Source organism: Pantherophis guttatus, chromosome 2 (assembly GCF_059756535.1).
Source record: "Pantherophis guttatus breed Tessera chromosome 2, ASM5975653v1, whole genome shotgun sequence".
NCBI lineage: Eukaryota > Metazoa > Chordata > Lepidosauria > Squamata > Colubridae > Pantherophis > Pantherophis guttatus.
Genome location: NC_142064.1, coordinates 261102764 through 261122839, shown reverse-complemented (window position 1 = coordinate 261122839; position 20076 = coordinate 261102764). Strand labels below are relative to the sequence as shown.

General features: G+C 46.3%; 1 protein-coding gene across 1 annotated transcript; it reads left to right on the top strand.

The window, feature by feature from the left end:
* The first annotated feature begins 2724 nt into the window (after positions 1–2724).
* LOC148115717 (E3 ubiquitin-protein ligase TRIM39-like) lies at positions 2725–18293 on the top strand. The gene is made up of 7 exons (XM_087883961.1): positions 2725–3178; positions 4965–5060; positions 5640–5870; positions 7543–7565; positions 10171–10289; positions 15243–15275; positions 17177–18293. The coding sequence occupies exons 1-7, from the start codon at positions 2765–2767 to the stop codon at positions 17662–17664; spliced, it is 1404 nt and encodes a 467-aa protein (XP_087740087.1). The 5' UTR covers positions 2725–2764; the 3' UTR covers positions 17665–18293.
* The last annotated feature ends 1783 nt before the right edge of the window (positions 18294–20076 follow it).

Sequence of the window (20076 nt, the reverse complement as noted above, 5' to 3'; positions counted from 1 at the left end):
GGTTTGCCACCTTGAGTTATTTGTAAAAATAATAAAGGCGAGATAAAAATAAATAAGAGGAGTGAAACGTAACTCTGATATGGTGACTTTGCTTGCTGACCGCAGCTCTCTGGAACATCTCAAAGCATCTAAACAACTGAAGATAATCCTAATGAACATACCTAATACAGGTAGTCCTGGACTTACAACCGAGCCCCAAATTTCTGCTGCCAAGTGAGACACCTGTTAAGTGAGCTTTGTGCCATTTTAACTGAATCATGGTGGAAGAAGGGAATGAAAAGGAGGATGTTTTGGCAGGAAAGAGGAGGAGAGCAGGGGATAGAGAGAGGGTGAGAGGGACAGGTGAGTCTCTTTGGAGGCAGAGAAGGGGAGTCTCCTGGCTCACTTGGCCTCCACCCCACCAAGTGAGAGGGGGAAGCGACGCATGAGGACAGGTTGAGGAAAGGGGGAGAAAGGAATGTGAAGGAGAGTGGAGTGTGGAGAAAGGTAGGGAAAAGTGTGTAAGGAAAGGCTGAGAAAGGAGGAGGAGGAGGAAGGGGAAAGAGATGGAGACAAAGGGAGGCAGGCAGGGGAATGAACAGAGGAGCAGAGGAAGTGGTAGGACAGACCAACAAGCAGCAGAGATAAAGAGGGGAGAGAGGAAGAACTGGCTGATTGGCTGTCTGACCACCACCAGCCGCGTAATCCACCTGCTGAGAGGAGACTCCGGAAGGGACCGACTGGAAGGGCAATGCAGCAGAGTCCAGCCGAGCAGGGAAAGTGGAGGGGCCTGAGCAAGGGATCCGAATGGAGTGGCAACCAACAACAAACAGACTGTAGCAGGGGAAGGTGTTTGGATGGTTGAAAAAGAGGGCAAGGGGACCCCAGCGTCCCTTTTGGGGATAGCGCCTACATGATGATCTTTCTTGTCACAGTTGTTAAGTGAATCACTGCATGTGTCATGTTAGTGACACAGTTGCTAATGAATTCCATTTCCCCATTGTCAGAAGGTCATAAAGGGGGATCCCATAACCGGGGGACACTGCAACCGTCATAAATATGAGCCAATTGCCAAGCGACTGAATTTTGATCAAGTAACCATAAGGATGCTCATAAATGGGAAATTTGACTTCACATTTGGCTACCTCAGAATTACAGGGTTCTGTGTGTGTTGCGACCATTTTTTGGGAAATGAGCCTTAAACATTTAGAAAATTGTACTGGTTACCCCATTGTACGTAGAAGGAAAACGTTTGGTAGGTGAGCCTACAACAAATGGTGCATGCAAGAAAAAAAAATGAGGCCGATGGTGACTCATCTTGGGGTCATACTAGAGGCTCCGAATATCAGATAGAACCTTGTTACACTAAATTACACCATAAAAATGAGAATTACAAAGTTTAATAAAAAATTTTTGAAAAAAAGCACTGAATTCAACTTGATATTAACTTGAATTTATTTTTGTGACCATAAAATGCTTGTAAATTACTATTTGAAGGTTCAGCATTAAATGTAACAATGCATGTCTGAATACCGAGAATTACTATTTAACCCCATTTTTGCATAAAGGTTTCTTCAAAATGGTGCAGTAATAGTCATTATCGGCTTTAAGCATCCATTTGAGCATACTTTCTATGTCATCTTGTTTTGCTTTTGATAGTGTGTGTACTTGTAGCTCAGGGGTGGGTTCTACTTAACTTTACTACCGGTTCGCAACGGGATCGCTCGCGCACCCGCCTTGCTTCTGCGCATGCGCAGATCGCTTCTGGTGACATCAAGGTCAGTGGGTGGAGCCTCCCGCTGGTTTTACTACCGGTTCTATAGAACCGGTCCGAACCGGGGGCGACCCACCACTGCTGTAGCTCTCTCTTAGGCATAGGCAATGTAACAGATGTGGCAAGCGGTATTGGCGAAGCAGGTTTCCTCATCTTCTTTTCAAAGGCACAGATGGTGACTGTGTTCAGGGCCGGATTTTCCTATAGGCTAACTAGGCTTCAGCCTAGGGCCTCAAGATCACGAGGGGCCTACACAGTGGTGGGATTCTGGGGGTTCTAGGGGGTTCGGCCGAACCCTTTGTTAAATTGCTGGCTCGCCCGCCCCTCGCCTCCCACCCGTGCAGTGCCAACCTACCGTAGCCAGGGGTAGGCAATTGTGGCTCTTTTACAACCTGTGGACTTCAACTTCCAGAATTCCTGAGACAGCTGGCTCATGAATAAATCAATCAGTCAATCAATCAATCAGAATAGAGCTGGAAGGGTCCTTGGGGGTCTTCTAGTCTAGCCCCCTGCTCAAACAGGAGACCCTATATACCATTTGAAATCTACAAGTCATAAAGGGGCCATGGTTCCCCACCTCTCCTTTAGCAGAATGTTTGGATCAATATTTGATGGGGTGGGGGAGCATCCCATGAATTTTGGCTTCTCCCCAGTTTTTAAAAACTTTTTTTTCTCTTTAACAGGATGCTGGGATCGATTGTAATTGATTGGTGATTAGTCCCAGGGATGCTTCCTTCTCTCCAGTTTTTAAAACAATTTCCCCCTTAACGAGCTGGTTGGGCTAATAATAATTGATCAGGGGTCCGTCCCGTGACTGTTTACTCCTCCCCAATTTGTTCCTTTCAACATACTGCAGTTCTTCTTTAAGAAGCCAGTGAAGCTGATCGCAAGAGGAACAAAAAATTCATTTTGGTTTCCTGCCTAGGCACAGCCCAAAGACGGTCACCTGATTTGGAGGAAAAGAAACGAAACTTAACTTTCTCTTTCTTTGTCCCGGCGGAGGAGGCGGCGATGGCAGCCGAAGCGTCCTTGCAGGATTTGGTGGGAGAAGCCACCTGCTCCGTTTGCCTGGACTTTTTCCAGGACCCCGTGCTCATCCCGGAGTGTGGCCACAACTTCTGCCGGGGCTGCCTGACCCACAGTTGGGGGACGTCGGAATCGGAGGCTTCCTGTCCCCAGTGCGGACAGACCTTCGCGCCCCGCAGCCTCCTCCCCAACAGGCAGCTGGCGCGGGTGGCTGAAGTGGCCAGGCGATGCGGAGGTCCTTGGGGCGAGGAAGGAGGGAGCTTCTGCCCGAAGCACCAGGAGCCCCTCAAGCTCTTTTGTAAGCACCATGAGACTCTCATCTGCGTGGTCTGCTACCTATCCAAAGAGCACGAGGGCCACTCGATGATCCCTGCGGAAGAGGCTTTCCAGGAATTCCAGGTAGGAGTCAGCCAGGAGGAATCGCTGCGGAGGGGCATCCAGTGCCAGCCCTCACAGTCTTTTTACCTTTTTACTTGCTTCCTCCTGCTTTATCCCACCGCTTATCTCCCTGCCTGCAATGTTTAAAAAACAAGTTGACATCCCTGTTGTCACTGATCAAAATTCAGATGCTTTTCAATTGTATTGTGTTGTCCTGGCCTCTTGTGTTCACCCTTTGCCACCTTCTGATAAGCAAAGTCAATGGAGAAGCCAGATTCGCTTAACAGCTGTGTGACTAACCTGACAACGGCAGTGATTCACTTAACAACATTTTATTATTATTATTATTATTTATTAGATTTCTATACCGCCCTACTCCCGAAGGACTCAGGGCGGTGCACAGCCAAACAATAAAAACACATACAATACAAAATTTAAAAAATAGAATAAAATCAAATTAAATAATTTTGGCCCCGACAAATTTAAAACCCCAAACTTTTAAAACCAATTTAAAATTGAATATATAAATACTAAAAGATATTTAAAATTTTAAAAATCTTTTATAAAAGAGGGGGGAAATTAGGCCAGGCCGGCCTGGTGAAATAGTAAGGTCTTTAAGGCGCGGCGGAAGGTGCGCAGATCCGGGATCCTCCGTATCTCTGGGGGGAGCTCGTTCCAGATAGTAGGTGCCCCCACAGAGAAGGCTCTCCCCCTGGGGGCCGCCAGTCGGCATTGTTTGGCTGACGGCACCCGGAGGAGCCCCTCTCTATGGGAGCGTACCGGCCGGTGGGAGGCTATTGGTGGTAGTAGGTGGTCCCGCAAGTACCCGGGTCCTAAGCCATGGAGCGCTTTAAAGGTGATAACCAAAACCTTGAAGCGCACCCAGAAGACCACCGGGAGCCAGTGCAGCTCGCGCAGGAGAGGTGTTACATGGGAACGCCATGTCGCTCCCATTACCACCCGCGCGGCCGCACTCTGCGCCAGTTGGAGCCTCCGGGTGCTCCTCAAGGGGAGCCCCATGTAGAGAGCGTTGCAATAGTCCAGGCGGGAGGTGACAAGGGCATGAGTGACCGTGCGTAAAGAGTCCCGATCCAGAAAGGGACGCAACTGGCGAATCAGGCGAACCTGATGAAAAATCCTCCCGGTCACGGCCGTCAAGTGCTCTTCTAAAGACAGCCGTGAATCCAGGAGGACGCCCAAGTTGCGAGCCCTCTCCATGGGGGCCAATGATTCGCCCCCAATAGTCAGTGATGGCGTCAACTGACTATATCGGGACGTCGGAAACCACAGCCACTCAGTCTTGGATGGGTTGAGCCTGAGCCTGTTCCTCTCCATCCAGATTTGGAAGAAAGGTTGTAAAATGAGACAAAACTTCACTTAACTGTCTTGCTTAGCAACAGAAATTGCCTGTAGGAAGAAATAGGCTCCCTTCACCAGCTCCCTTTCCACATTTGCTCTAGAGCGAAATTGTCATGGAGTCCAAATCTTGAGTGCAGAGGCCAAAAACCACTCCTGCTGGATCAGCCCAAACTTTCATTTCTCAGTGATGCTTCTGGGATGATTGCAACCAGGAGACTCAGGCAGCTCACTTTAATGCCCTTGCAGGGAGTCCTTGGCAATGAAAAAAGTGACAGAATATTTTTTACCCTTGTGATCATTGCAGGCATTCCATGGTCACAGGATCAAAATTTGGACGTTTGCCAACTGTCATGTATTTATGATGATTGAATATACTGGGTCTTCTAACTGGGCCTTCCCTCCGATGTAATTCTTTACAGAAAAGAAACTCAAAACTTATATTTTTCAGATCAAGGTGGAAGATTGCCTGAAGGCTCAGAAGGAGCAGAAAGAAAAAATAGCTACATACAAAGGAGACACAGAGCAAACTGTGCAGGAGATGCTTGTAAGTATTGATCCAACGGTTAGGAGCTTCTGAGCTAATAGGAAGGAGAACCTCATTCGCCATCTTTGATAATAGGCAGCCTGTTTGTAAGTACAAATTCTGACTTAAATTAATTCAAAGTTAAAGACCGTGTGAGGCACAGAAGTTGTTCTTAACCTGGGGACTGAGATGTCACCATTGGCTGAATGAGTCTCAGTTGGGTTAAGTGCCCCTATCCCATGAGCTGTGTTTTATGCAATAGGTTTGGCTTGCTTAATAAATTAAGGCAAATCGTATTTCATCACTGAAAAAATTGCGAACACAAACATTTTTCTGTCTACATTTTTGAAATCCCTGATTGCTAAGAAAATTTTCATGAGAGATCATTTAAACTGGAGCCTTTTTTTTTTCTTTTTAGAAACTTCCCCCTTGTGTTTTTTAATGTCAAAAGGATTTTTTTCTTCCTAGGAAATTCTCCCACTTCACTTTTGGATTCTTCAAGCAATCCATTTAATTATCATGACAAAATTAAAATTATTAAATAAAATAATTAAAATAAAATAAAATTATGCCATTTGCTTTTTCTCTTTATTGTTCTAGGATCGCATCGACAAAGTGAAAAAAAGTGTAATGGCTGAATTCAGAGAGCTACAACTCTGGTTAGAAGGACAGGAGAAGCTTCTATTGACTAGAATGGAAGAAACGGAGAAGGATATTATGGCAAGAAAGGAGAAGGGTTTGGCCAAGCGCATGGAGGAACTGGGCTCTCTTGACCATCTCATCCAGGAGATAGAAGAGAAGCTTCAGCAGCCAGCCAGCAAACTCTTACAGGTCAGGCAGGAAGTTGAGATCATAGAATCCTAGGGCTGGAAGGGACCTTGGAGGTCTTCTCTGCCCAAGGCAGAGTCCTTATTCCATCCGGAACAAATCTATTTTTGGAAGCCTCCAGTGATGGATCACCCAGAACTCTGGGAGGGAAGCTGTTCCACTGATAAATACTTCTCACTGTCAGGAAATTCTTTTGTATTTTAGGTTGGATCTCTTTGTGATGAGTTTTCACCCCATGCCTCTTGTCCTGCCTTCAGGTGCTACGGAGACTAAATCGATGCCCTTTTCTCTACGACAGCCTTCCAAGTATTGGAAGATGGTGGTAGGGTCTCCCCTAAGCCTTCTCTTTGTTAGGCTGAGCCTACCGTGTTCCCTTTGCCATTCATTGTACAGTTTGGCCTCCAGAGCCCTTATCACCTTTATTGCTCCTCTCTGTCTCAGCATTTTTTTGGTATCATGGTGTACCAATGATGAAATGGAATAGCCTGCTTTAGCCCCTCCCCAGAATACTCTTTTTGACTCTTTCCTTCCCCCTCCCCAGAAATTTAATTGAAATTATAATAGTGAAAAGTACAAATGGAAATAAAGAAAATAGGGAAACGGAGAAGGATAAGAATGGGAAAGAAGTGTCAGATAAAGGGAAAACAAAACATTTTCAGCACAGTAAAATACAAAATAAAATGACAGCCTCAAGTTTTTATTTTTTATATTTTCTCATTATTATCCAGGTGTATAAAAACAGATTAGTCTAATAAGAAAAATCTAGTATCAAGAGTTCCTTTTTTTCTATCTCAAGCACAAAGTTTAGAAGCAGCTTCCAAGTAGAAAAAAGGGGTCATATCTAATTAAAGCAGTCAATTTTGTCATTTTTTCTAGCTCCATCACTTTTTCCATCCATTCTTCTGTTGTGGAGATTGATATATTTTTCCATGTCTGCATGTAGGATTCTGGCTGCATTTGACCAAGTTCAAAATCTTTTTTTCAAGTCCTCATTTAGTAAACTTTTTGACTCTTTCTATGGAAAGGAACGGTCACTAAATGAATTATTTAGTCAAGGACTAACTGTAATGGCTTAAATTAGGGATACATAATTTGATACAGAAAAAGCAGGCCATGCAATAAGCAGGAATTCAAACTACTGGTCACTGTCTCTATATTCTTCACAATTTGAGGTTCCTATCCCCTGTTGGAGGTTATGGTGGTGGGTGTTCTTTGTAGGGTCTCCCCCTCCCCTTAATCTCCAGGCAAGGAAAAACCCAACACTGATGTCTTTCTACAAAGTATTATAACCACCTGGATTTTCCAAAGGGCCTTGATTCTGGAAGCTTAAATGCAGGGCATTTTTTAATTCTATGGACGCACTGTTTTGTTTTTCAAATGGTCTTTTCTTTTTGCTGTTATGTTTTATATATATATTCTGTAATTGTGTTGAATTCAACTGGGGTATAATTTTTCTCAGGCAAAAAAGTAAAAATAATACCTCTCCAAAAGAGGTTGAACAGCTGAGGAAAAAAGAGCAATGGGATTTTTTTTCTTTAAAAAAATGGAAGTACTTTATATGTCTGTTAGTGTCTGGTTGTCCAGAGGTTTCACTCATTTGTTTTTGTAAATGTAAGAATTTAATTTTCTGCCTAGGAAATGGCTCCTTTCAATGCTTTGTCTCTCTTTTTTTTAGGACATTGGAAGCATCTTGAAGAAGTAAGTAAATCCACCCTTTTCTTTACTGTCTCAGAGATTAGCAGCTCCTCCAAAAGTTTTCCTATTTTGGAAAGGTCTTTCTGTATTTCGGAGTATTTTAATGTAAAGATTGCATACTGTATTTCAGGGCTTTTTAGACATTTCCTCAGATAACTTCAACACAATATAATTAGCAATATTGGATATAATCAATTATTGTTGGTTGCATAGTCAGCCAGATGTTTAGACTGAATTTGGCCATTTTACCTGCCTATTCAATCTTTCCCAAGAAGAGACAGATGTTTGCTGGTTTTGAAGGTATCATTGTATGATGTAAACTGTTCCAAGTAATGCAACTATCATAAATACATGCCAGTTGCCAAGCACCTGAATTGTGATTACAAGGACATTGTGACAGATGTTATCTGCTATTTCATTGCATTACCTTTAAGTTTAAGGTTAAGTTTACTTTGTGTCATTGCACCTCGTACATCAAAATAAAATGCCATCTTCAGTGTACATCATACATAAGAAAACTATAAATAATAATAATAAAACAAAAACAAAAACATATCCTTCACATTCTACACAATTAAATTGAAAACCTGTGATACTGCATTAGTATTGCACTATACAGTAGAATTCAACAGAGTTACCGCTCTGGGATAGAAGCTGTTTTTCAGCCTATTTGTCCTTGTTTTTATTTACCGTCTGCCAGATGGCAATAGTTCAACAAAAGGGGTGCCCAGGATGAGATGGATCTTTAAGAACGGTTTGAACTTTCTTAAGGCAGCGGGAGCTATAAAGCTCTTCCAAGGAGGGGAGGGGGCAACCAATGATCCTCTGGGCAATGATGTTAACCCTCTGGAGTGCTGTCCTATCTGCCACGGTGCAATTGGCAAACCATACACAGGTGCAGTAAGTTAAGATACTCTCTATAGTGCAATGGTAGAAGGTCACCTGCAGTTTTTCATTCGGTTGTTTTTTCCTGAGTAGTCTCAAGTAGTATAGTCTCTGCTGAGCCCTTTTGACCAGTGCTGCAGTGTGAGCAGCCCAGGTCAGATCCTCTTTTATGATAACACCCAAAAACCTAAACCTGGCCACTTGCTCCACCTGGTCTCCATTGATAAGCGAGGGCTGGATATCTGATCTGTTCCTTCTGTAGTCCACTATAAACTCCTTGGTCTTATTGGTGGTAAGGACCAAATTATTGTCTCCACACAGTGAAAGCAACTGGTCCACTTCATCTCAATAGGCAGACTCATCCCCCCTGGAGATGAGTCCTACCATTGTTCTATCATCTGCAAATTTAATAATAGTATTACTGGCGTGAGTGAGAATGCAGTCATGTACGTAAAGAGTATAGAGTAAGGGACTCAACACACAACCCTGTGGTTTACCAGTGTTAAGAATAAGGGCCGAGGAGGTGTGATTACCTAATCTGACCCTCTTGAGAGCAGCCAGACAGGAAATCCATAATCCAAAGGTAGATTGAATGAGAAAGTCCAAGGTCCTTAAGTTTAGATAGACACGAGTCTATGTGGAAGAATTGTGTTAAATGCAGAACTAAAATCCATCAAGATCAGTTTGAATATTATATCCATCGTCTAATTACCTACGTCACCCATAGTAGTCATGTGTCATCAGTCATTTGGTAAGATACAATCCATTGTTTTGGCCAAGAGATTCACAAGAATTTTCAAGAGTAGGGAGCCCCAGAACTGAAACTTAGTGGCCTTTACTAGATCTCTCCTTGAACTTGACGAAGGTGGATGAGTGCATTTCTGGGTCAGGATCCACTGAGTCGCACATGGTGCCCATATTTGAATAGCTAGCCAGAGAAATGACTGAAGCCTGGGAAACAGGGCCCTTGTCAGTCAATAGGAGTGCTGACTTCCCACCAGTTTACCAGGTACTTAGGATCCGAGGACAGGGCAACACAAGAAAATGACAATCAGTGAGTTAATAGCTGTCCATCAACACCCCACTTAACAACTAAAAGCCACACACAACCAGGCACCACATAAATACAATGCGTAGAACAGCCCAGTGCACACATTCTGGAGAGAGAGAGAGAGAGAGAAGTTCCCTAAGGATGGGCTCCAGCACGAGTCTGAAAGCTCAGAAGTCAAAACCTCCAGTGACCAACTCAGATTAGATCCTGTAGCTAGCCAATCCTCAAGCACCATCTGATGGTTTAGAAAGCTTCTATTGGCAGGTTGATAATGGTTGCAGGAACTGGGCGTGGCTAGTCTAGTGAAGAGAAGGACCAGGGGAGACATGATAGCAACAGTGTTCCAATATTTGAGGGTCTGTCACAGAGAGAAGGGGGTCAACCTGATTTCCAAAGCACCTGAAACAAGGAATAATGGATGGAAACTGATCAAGGAGGGATTCAACCTGGAAATAAGAGAAAAATTCTGACTGAGGAGAATGAACCACTGGAAGAGCTTTGCCTTCAGACGTTGTGGGAGCTTCATCACTGGAAGCTTTCAAGAAGAGGCCGGACTGCCATCTGTCAGAAACGGTGTGGGGTCTCCTGCTTTGGTGCTGGTGTATGTGTGTTGGACTAGATGACCTACAAGGTCCCTTCCAACTCTGTTGTTCTGCTATTTTGTCTTGCCAGATATCAGGCAAAGGAAACATATGAAAATCCGGTGGATTTACTTCTAGAACCGAAGTGGACAATCTGGGATTACAGTGATATCCCTGCACTTCTGAAAAGTGCCAAGAAAAAATTTAGAGGTAAAAAACAGCCGCTGGGGTTTTACACTGGATGACATTTTGAGCATCCAAGAGAGATTCTGGGTCAATGTCACATGGATCAAAGTGGGAACCATTTCAGGATCAGTGTCTCAGTTAGGATTGTAAATGGAGACTACCTGTAGTCTTTGTAGCCCAAATCAATGGTGGGTTCCTACCGGTTCGCTCTGGATCTTGCAAACTGGTAGTAGCGGTGGCGGGAGGCTCCGCCCATCCACCTGGACATCATCACAGACACTCTGCGCACGCACGCACATTGTGAACCGGTAGTGAAGGTAAGTGGAACCCACCCCTGGCCCAAATCCATATGCCCTGATCACTGGGGAAGCAGAATAAGTTTCCACAAAGTATAATGGAATACATACAGGTAGTTCTTGACTTATGACCTCAGTTGAACTGAAAATTTCTGTTGCTAAGCAAGGCAGTTGTTAAGTGAGCAGTGCCCCATTTTACGAACATTTTTGCCACAGTTATTCAGAAAATCACGGCAGTTAAGTGAATCGTGGTTGATAAATGAATCTGGATTCATGCATTGATTTTGTGTGTCAGAAGCTCCCCAGGAAGGTTGAAGAGGACAATCCCAGAATCATGGGATGCTGCAACCATCGTAAACACAAGCTGGTTCCCATGGGCCCAAATTTTGATCACGGGACTGGGGAGGCTGCAACCGTCATAAGTGTGAGAACCGATCATAAAGCTCCTTTGTCAGTGCTGCTATAACGTCACTAAAAAAATAGTTGTAAATTGAGGACTACCTGTATATGGAATTTATTCATTTATTTTTATTATTTATTAGTCCAATTTATATGCCGTCCTTCTCCGTAGACTCAGGGCGGCTTACAATGCATTATAGCAATAGCCTGCATACTTTTTTGAATATACCTGCTTATTAGGGCTTTCGTGTTGTTCTATACAAAGTTGGCTTATTGGCCCCACAATCCGGGTCCTCAATTTACCTACCTCGAAAGGATGGAAGGCTGAGTCAACCTTTATTTTATTTTTATTTATTTTATTTTATTTTTCAATTTATATACCGCCCTACTCCCTGAGGACTCAGGGCGGTGCACAGCCAGAATTAAAAACATGAAATACAAATATTAAAAACAATTAAAATCTATATAAATTTGGCCCAAAATTTAAAAAACCACAAACCAATTAAACATTTAAAAATTTTAAAAAATTTCTTCCTAAGCCAGCCCGGCTTGCTGGAAAAAGTGGGTTTTAAGGGCACGGCGGAAGGCACTGAGGTCTTGGATTCCAGAGGGTAGGTGCCCCCACAGAGAAGGCTCTCCCCCTGGGGGTCACCAGCCTACATTGTTTGGCTGATGGCACCCCGAGGAGGCCCTCTCTGTGGGAGCGCACGGGTCGCTGGGAGGAGCGGTGTTACATGGGAGCGCCATGCTGCTCCCATCACTACCCGCGCTGCTGCGTTCTGGACCAGCTGGAGCCTCCGGGTGCCCCTCAAGGGGAGCCCCATGTAGAGAGCATTGCAGTAGTCAAGGCGAGAGGTGACGAGGGCGTGAGTGACTGTGCACAGGGAATCCCGATCAAGAAAGGGCCGCAACTGGCGAATCAGGCGAACCTGATAAAAGGACCCCCTGGTTACAGCCGTCAGATGTTCCTTCAAGGACAGCTGCATATCCAGGACGACTCCCAGATTGTGAGCCCTTTCTGTGGGGGCCAAGGACTCGCCCCCAATAGTCAGTGATGGAGTCAACTGACTATATCGGGATGCCGGGAGCCACAGCCACTCAGTCTTGGAAGGGTTGAGCTTGAGCCTGTTCCTCCCCATCCAGATCCGCACAGTCTCCAGGCACTGAGACATCACTTCAAGGGCATCGTTGGGGTGGCCTGGGGTGGAGATGTACAGCTGGGTGTCATCAGCGTACTGATGGTATCTCACCCCGAAGCCACGGATGATCTCGCCCAGCGGCTTCACATAAATGTTGAACAGAAGGGGCGAGAGGACCGATCCCTGCGGCACTCCACAGACGAGAGGCCTCGAGGTCGACCTCTGCCCCCCTGCCAACACAAACTGCGACCGGTCAGAGAGAAAGGAGGAGAACCACCACAATACGGTGCCTCCCACCCCCAACTCTTCCAGCCGGTGCAGCATGTGGCCGTACTAAGTCTCCCCAAAATCCTGTCCACATCATCGGGAGTCACAGCATCAAACTCCTCCCAGATAACATTCTCAAGACTATTCCTCCTCACCCTGTCCTGATCTACCCAGTCAGAGTCCAAATCCCCTCGGATCTGAGCGATTTTGTCATACAGGTATTGTCCAAAATCCTCCACCCTGCCTTCCAGGGGATCCTCCCGCACTCCCGGATGGAGCAGGGAGCGGGTCACCCTAAACAGGGCGGCCGGACGATTCCCTGATGACGCAATAGAGGCAGAAAAGTAATTAAACTTTGCCATCTTTATTGCCACTAGGTAGGTCTTAATATACGACGTTACCAGTGTTCGATCAGATTCAGCGAGACTGGCCCTCCAACCGCTCTCCAGGCGTCTTTTCCGGCGCTTCATTTCCCTCAGCTCCTCAGTAAACCAAGGAGCTGCGCGGGATCAGCACCGGGTCAGAGGCCGCAAAGGCACGACTCGGTCCAAGGCCCCACCAGCCGCCTGATACCAGGCGGCTACCAGGTCCTCAGCCGAGTCATGTGCTAGATCCTCAGGAAATGGCCCAAACTCCATCTGGAACCTATCAGGATCCATCAGGCGCCTGGGGCGGACCCATCTCATTGGCTCCGCCTCCCTGCGGCGGGGTGTAGCGGTTCGAAGGTCCAGGTGAAGGAGCGAGTGATCTGACCATGACAAGGGTTCCATGTCTATATCCCCTATAATAAGATCACTCAACCACTGGCCAGAGACAAAAATCAAGTCCAGAGTGTGTCCCCCCCTGTGGGTGGGGCCATGAACTAGTTGGGTCAGGTCCATGGCCATCATGGAAGCCATGAACTCCCGAGCCGTCTCAGACGTTTCACCAATGGACGGCAAGTTGAAATCACCCATAACCATAAGCCTGGGTGTATCAACTGCCACCATGGCTATCATGTCGAGGAGCTCGGGCAGGGCCGTTGCCGCCCGGCAGGGAGCCAGGTACGCAAGCAACAAGCCCATCTGAACCCCATGACCCCATCTCACAAAGAGGGATTCACATCCGGCAATCTGTGGCACAGTGGTCTCCCTCGGACTAAGACCTTCGTTAATAATAACCGCCACCCCCCGCCCCTCCCCTGGGCCCTCGGCTGATGGAATGCTCTGAAGCCTGGTGGGCACATCTCAACCAGAGGGACCCCTCCCTCCGGGCCCAACCAGGTCTCCGTAATACCCGCCAGGTCCGCTCCCCCCTCCTGTATAAGATTGTGAATGAGGGGGGCCTTATTTACCACGGACCTGGCATTGCACAGCATCAGCCGAAGGCCCAGGTCCTGAGTATCTGAGCCACCTAGTATCCGAGGGGAGCCTTGGAGACCGGGGTGCGCAATAGCTCTCAAACAGCGAGTGCGCACCCCCGACACGTGATATGGTCTCCTGCTCCCGCCATATCTGCCCCTCCCATCCACCGTGCTGATGGTACACCCCTCATTGGTATAGCCCTCCATCCCCTCCCCAATCCCTCGTCCTGCACCCTCCAAACCGTTGCCCCATGCCAGGCTCGGCTCTGACCTTAGTGGATTCCCCCCCCCATCCCCTTTGGTCATCCTCCCAGTTCCCCTTAAAAAATTATTAAAAGACCCCCTCCCCAAACCCTTTAAAATCTTATTAAAACACTTTCCTAAAAAACCCCACAAGCCCTTCCTCGTGCCATGCCATCTCTCAGGATTCCAAAATCTGTCATCGAGATAGGCCCTCGATAGAGTGGAGGGCCAAACCTGCGAGAGGGGGGAATCTCGCAGGGCAAGGAGTTCAGACACTGAGTACATTAAATCGTCAGGGGTGAGGATAGTCCATGGTCGGGAGACCACCATGATGTTATAATACAGGGGAAAAAGTTCCAGTCCATGGCACAGGCAGCCGAATTCCATTGCCCTCTCACAGCAGTGGAGGGGGAGATATGCTATCCGACCCCCGGAAATTCCTTGGCCGACCGTCCTCTCACAAAGGCTGACCAATAAAACTTTGATGGAAACCTGGGAGTGAAGGCAGCCATACACCGACTCCCACCGGACTCGAGTCCATAGATCCAGTTCCCCATATGGAATAGAAGTCAGAAAGCCCAATCCTCCAGTTCATGAGAAGGATTAGTTCGAAGTTTAGTTCAGGAGAAATCTTGCAAGGCAGGAGATTCAGAGATGGCTTGATGGAAATGGGGGAAAGTAGGAACAGCTCAGCAGGCCAGGATAGGCTGGGTAGCTATAGCCATAATGAGGCCAACAAGGTCTTAACTCGGTTGAAAAAAAAGGAAGGAGAGGAGGGGGAAATACAGGCAGCGAGTGCCAACAGACGTTTTCCAGCCCCCTCAAATCTCTCAAAACTTCCAATTGATGGAAAATAGTGCTCACCCAGTTTTGCCCCCTCCAGCTCACCATGGAGGTCTCCAGGTCTGCATGGGGGTGGCCCTGCCCCCAAGGGCCAAACACCCTCCAGCCACCAGGGAAATCCACTTTTGAGGCTGCTGCCAAGAGTCCCACGCCACCTCAGTTGAGCCTGGTGAGATTTGAACTTGCACTAATTGTAGGCAGCTGGCAGCTAAGTGCTAGTACTTAATAGCGCTTTAGTCCGCTGCACCACTGAGGTGCATATATAGTAGAATATATTTATACCTGATGGAATATATATAGCCACCAATGACATTCTGGCTTGTAGCTTTCCCTATTCCTCATTTCCTGATCTGAGGCCAAGGAAAGCAAACCAGGGAATCTGAGGGAGGCCGTTCTGTTGCTCCAATTCCAGGGATGAGATGCTGAATTCCTCCCTTTTCTTCCCCAGATACTCTGGAAAGTGGACTTCAACTACAGGAAGGTAAATATGAGTTATAGGAATTGGATTTCCTTGCTATTTTAAGCTCTGATGCCAGTAACGTGAAGAGAAACATAATAGATCAAAAAGAAAAATATAGGATTAATTACTATATAAGACTATGATGATCCAGTAAACTTTAATGATTATATGATTTATGAACTATTACTTGCCATTTATATGTACAATATTAGCTAATGCAGTGGAGAAAAATTCCTTGTGTGACTTGGCACATTTGGCCAAATCAAGCGGTTGTTCTGTTCTGTTCTGTTCTCTACTGCTACTCCTACTCCGCTCCGTTCCGTTCTATAGATACCATATTTTTTGGAATGTAAGACGAACCTTTCCCCCCCTAAAAGAGGCTGAAAATTTGGGTGCATCTTATACTCCGTATGTAGCTTTTTGGAAACTTTTTTCAGCCCCACCGAGGCACTAAGGAAGCACTAGCAAGCAATGTTCCCAGCTTTGCCTGCTCCCTCAACTCCCTGAGTGAAGCGGTCTCCCTGCTTTGCTCCGACTCTCAGCTGTTCTTTAGAAGCTTTTTTCTGCCCTAACCAGGTACCAGCCGAGTGAAGCTTTGCCTGCTTTTCTCATTGCTGCTTCCTCTCAGCTGTGCCTTAGAGGCTGTTTTTTATCCCCAAGCAGGGGATAAAAAACCAGCAAACTAATGTGCTGAAGCTGACCAGACTAAGGACGATAGCCAGATGAATACCTGGTAGGCAGATTTTTTTTTTCTATTTTCCTCCCCCAAAACTAAGCTGTGTCTTTTACTCCGGTGCGTCTTATACTCTGAAAAATATGATAATCTAAAAAACTGAAGCCAATCTTGGTGTAGAATGAAACACCTGGACAAATGGGAAAATATGACCTGGGAGTGAAAGGAATCTTGAATTCCTACCAAGCTAATAACATCCTCTTGATTTTACTGCCTGACTATAAGTTGGTGAGAGACCAGGTCTTTGGGAGCAGAAATTAGGTCCTTTGGGTCAAAGCAAATAGCAAAGTTGGAGCATCAGGGTTGCCTCCACTCTGTGGGCCATCAGACTGGTGAAAGCAGAGGTTTCCTGTATAAGATCCTCCCCTTTTGTACATCCCTGTGATACCCTGATGCTCGTAGAGAAAAAAACGGAGCTTCCTCACATCCCATCATGTGTCCTAAGTTACCTCTGGGGGATCCTTCTGACTTTTCCCAGTTCAGAATTGAAACATGGCAGCCTCTTGTTCTGCCTGATCTTCTGGAAGAGGTGGAGCCCTATGAAGTGTTTGAAGGACTTGGCCATTGTGAGACTTGTGGACTTCAGTTCCCAGAATTCCCCATCCAGGATGGCAAAGCTGGACGGTAATCAGCAGAGTGGCGGCCACATGGGAAACTAGAGACTAGGGGAATTGACCAGTGGAGCCAAGAGACGAAGAGCTGAGGGGAGGAGCCAAAAGCTGTACAGGTAGTCAATGTATCCTGAAGGTGTGCAGCTTAGTAGCAGCTGGAGGGGAGGCAGATGGACTGGAAGATGGCGAAGGCAACCTAAGTGAATGGAACGAGAAGGCCAGAGGAGCGCTGAACAAGATGGCAGTTAACAGAGGATGGGACTAAGACAGTGGCAGAGCCCGAGTGCTTGGAGAAAAGGGAGCAGAGGGACCTGGACAATAGCAGCCCCATCAGCCATTGGAATTCTGTTAGTTAAAGTCTACAAGTCTTACAGTTGCCAAAGTTGAAGGACTCTTGACCAGGCAATGCTTAGGTGTTGTTTAAAAAAAAATAATGAGTCTTCCAGTCCTGGGGGGGGGAGGTGTTTGGAAGCTGAACTCCATTCACACAAGAGGGTTAAACTCTTGGGGGTGAAGACACAAACCAGGCCTGCAGCTGAAGCTCTTGTTTTTTTCCTTCCTTCTCTTCCCCCTTTCAGAGAATGTAACTCTGGATCCAGACACAGCCCATCTTGAGTGGCTTGAAGTCTCCCAAGATCGAAAAAGTGTCAAAGGAGTTAAGCCAGTTAAAGAACCCATATCTATGCCTTGTGTCCTTGGCTGTCAGAAGTTCTCAACAGGGAGACATTTCTGGGAAGTTTTTGTAGGAGGTACAGGAGAATGGGGTGTTGGGGTTGCCAATAAGCCAGTGAACTTAACAAATCTTGATGGGGAGATCAGGCGCTGGATGTTTTGGAAAGGCCTAGAGAAATACCAGGCCGTATCTCCATCAACACGCTCTGACCTGGTCCTGACTGAGGAGCCCACGAGGATCCACATCTCTCTCAACTGCGAAGGGGGACAAGTGAGCTTTTTTGATGCCAGCACAGCAACTCTGCTCCATACATTCTCTGACGCTTCCTTGGTTGGAAAGACCCTTCTGCCCTGTTTCTGTTTGTTCAAAGGCCCTTGCCTGACACTCCCCTAAAAGAAGAGATAACCATAAACAAATCTCCCTATTTGTCAAGCAGGGATCTCCAAAAGCCTTTAAAGCAGAAATTCCTTAGCTTTTTGCTACTTCAGCTTCCTTTATTGTTCTATGCCACCCTGGTCAGTCAATCAGTCCTTATAAAGGAATAACCTGATCAGCATTTCTATTTGTCTGGATAAAAAAAAAAATGAAGTGTCCTAGGAGCTTTATCGGCTTTAGCATCATGTGTTCAGGTGTATCGGTATTAAAGATACCTTACAGCTAAGCCTGTCAATCGTGATTTTATATGTCTGTCACAGCTCTTCATCCCATTTATGGATCATGCTTGTTTGTTTCATGTTAGTTGCAATCAATGATTGTGTAGGTGTCCCTAACTCCGTATATTCTATAATCATCCCCTTCTTTTTTGCTTTCCTTCCCCCTTTTTTCCTCCCGTTTCCTTTTAACACATAATTGTCATAATCCAAGGAACCCTAGCAGGGCTTCAGCAAGTATTACACTCCATATAAGCTTTATAGCCTCACAGGTATAGGAGGAGGAAGATGTGTTGGATATGTTTGCCACCTTGACTTATTTGTAAAAATAATAAAGGCGAGATAAAAATAAATAAGGGGAGTGAAACTTAACTGATATGGTGACTTTGAATGCTGACAGCAGATCTCTGGAACCCCTCAAAGCATCTAAAGAACTGAAGATTGACAAGCTGCTCTTGGCAAAGGAGCAAATGAGGAATCCTAATGAACATACCTAATACAGGTAGTCCCGGACTTACAATTGAGCCCCAAATTTCTGCTCCCAAGTGAGACAGCAGTTAAGTGAGCTTTGTCCCATTTTAACTCTCACGGGGGAAGAAGGGAATGAAAAGGAGGAGGTTTTGGCAGGAAAAAGGAGGGGAGCAGTGGATAGAGAGAGAGGGCGAGAGGGATAGGTGGGTCTCTTTGGGGGCAAACCTGAGGGAGAAGGGAGAGAAGGGAAGTGGGGCCTCCTGGCTCACCTGGCCTCCACCCCACCAAGTGAGGGGGGGAAGCGACACATGAGGACGGGTTGAGGAAAGGGAGAGAAAGGAGTGGAGGGGGGAAAGGAGGGAAAAGTGTGTGAGGAAAGGTTGAGAAAGGAGGAGGAGGAAGGAGATGGAGAGAAAGGGAGGCAGGCAGGGGAATCACGGGAGGAGCAGAGGCAGTGGCAGGAGAGACCAGCAAGCAGGAGGGGGCGGGGGAGAGAGGAGAGAGAGGGAGAACTGGCTGAATAGCCATCTGACCCCCACCCAACCATGTGAGGGAGCTGAGTGGAGTGGCAGCCACAAGGAATGGACTGTACCAGGGGAAGGCGCCTGGATGGTTGGAAAAGAAGGCAAGGGGAATCTATCACATGACTCGGGGACCCTGCAACCATCATAAATATGAGTCAATAGCCAAGCGACTGAATTTTGATCAAGTAATCATGAGGATGCTGCAATGGTCATAAGTGTGAAACACTCTCATAAAGCACTTTTTAATGTCTATATACATTAAAAATGAGAAATGTTAAAATGCTTATTATTTGACTTCACATATTTCAAATTGAGAGCTACTGATCTAGCCCAACCTACTATCGAAAGGGATGGGGATTACGGCCAGGGTGTCCCAAGGCATGTCAACAAACTCAAGATGGCAGCCAGCTCCGCCTTTTCCCTATATGTAAATAAGGGGTGGGGCTTCCCTCCCTTAGGTCTTTGTTGACTCCCTCTAGGGTTGTTTCTGCGTTGCATCTCCCCACTTCTGGGGAATATTTAAAAGAGATTTAGATGTGAATGTTCTGTAAATGAGGTCCCAGCCCTAAACCTGTTTAGTAGTAGTACTGTAGTTGCAGTCATATTCATGCTTCCTTCCTTCCTTCCTTCCTTCCTTCCTTCCTTCCTTCCTTCCTTCCTTCCTTCCTTCCTTCCTTCCTTCCTTCGAAAGGTCTTCACCTGTTGCCAAAATGAGGCCACTGTGGCTGCCAATTAAGGGACTCTGGGGAGGTCATTCCATAAACGAGGTGCCACCAACAAAAAGCCAAGATAAAGGAGGGGGCTTGGGACTCTGTATGTCCCCTCAGAGACCCTGTTGTGATTAAAGAAGCCTCCCCAAAAAGCCCTTGAACAAAGGACAAAGGTGTATAAGATGTTCTCCACCCACCAGATCCCCCCACCTCTCCCCATGGGTCCCCCGTCCTAAGTTGGCCTGAGACTCCTAATGCCTCTTTCTATCCACCTTTTGCCTTAAGAGGCATTTCATTGGTCAAACGTGAAGATTTCCAGTCAGCAAATGATCCTATCCTACATTCTACATATTCCACATTCTACATCTACAAGATAGTCTTCTCTGTCTCCCTTCCACAGAGTGATCCAGGCTGCCTTTTCACTTTGACTTTTGCCCAGTTTTAGAGCTT

Coding starts and splice junctions, on each gene's coding strand:
- LOC148115717 (XM_087883961.1), top strand. CDS start 2,765: ATGGCAGCCGAAGCGTCCTTGCAGGATTTGGTGGGAGAAGCCACCTGC. Junction 3,179..4,964: donor AGGCTTTCCAGGAATTCCAG/GTAGGAGTCAGC, acceptor TATATTTTTCAG/ATCAAGGTGGAAGATTGCCT. Junction 5,061..5,639: donor AAACTGTGCAGGAGATGCTT/GTAAGTATTGAT, acceptor TTATTGTTCTAG/GATCGCATCGACAAAGTGAA.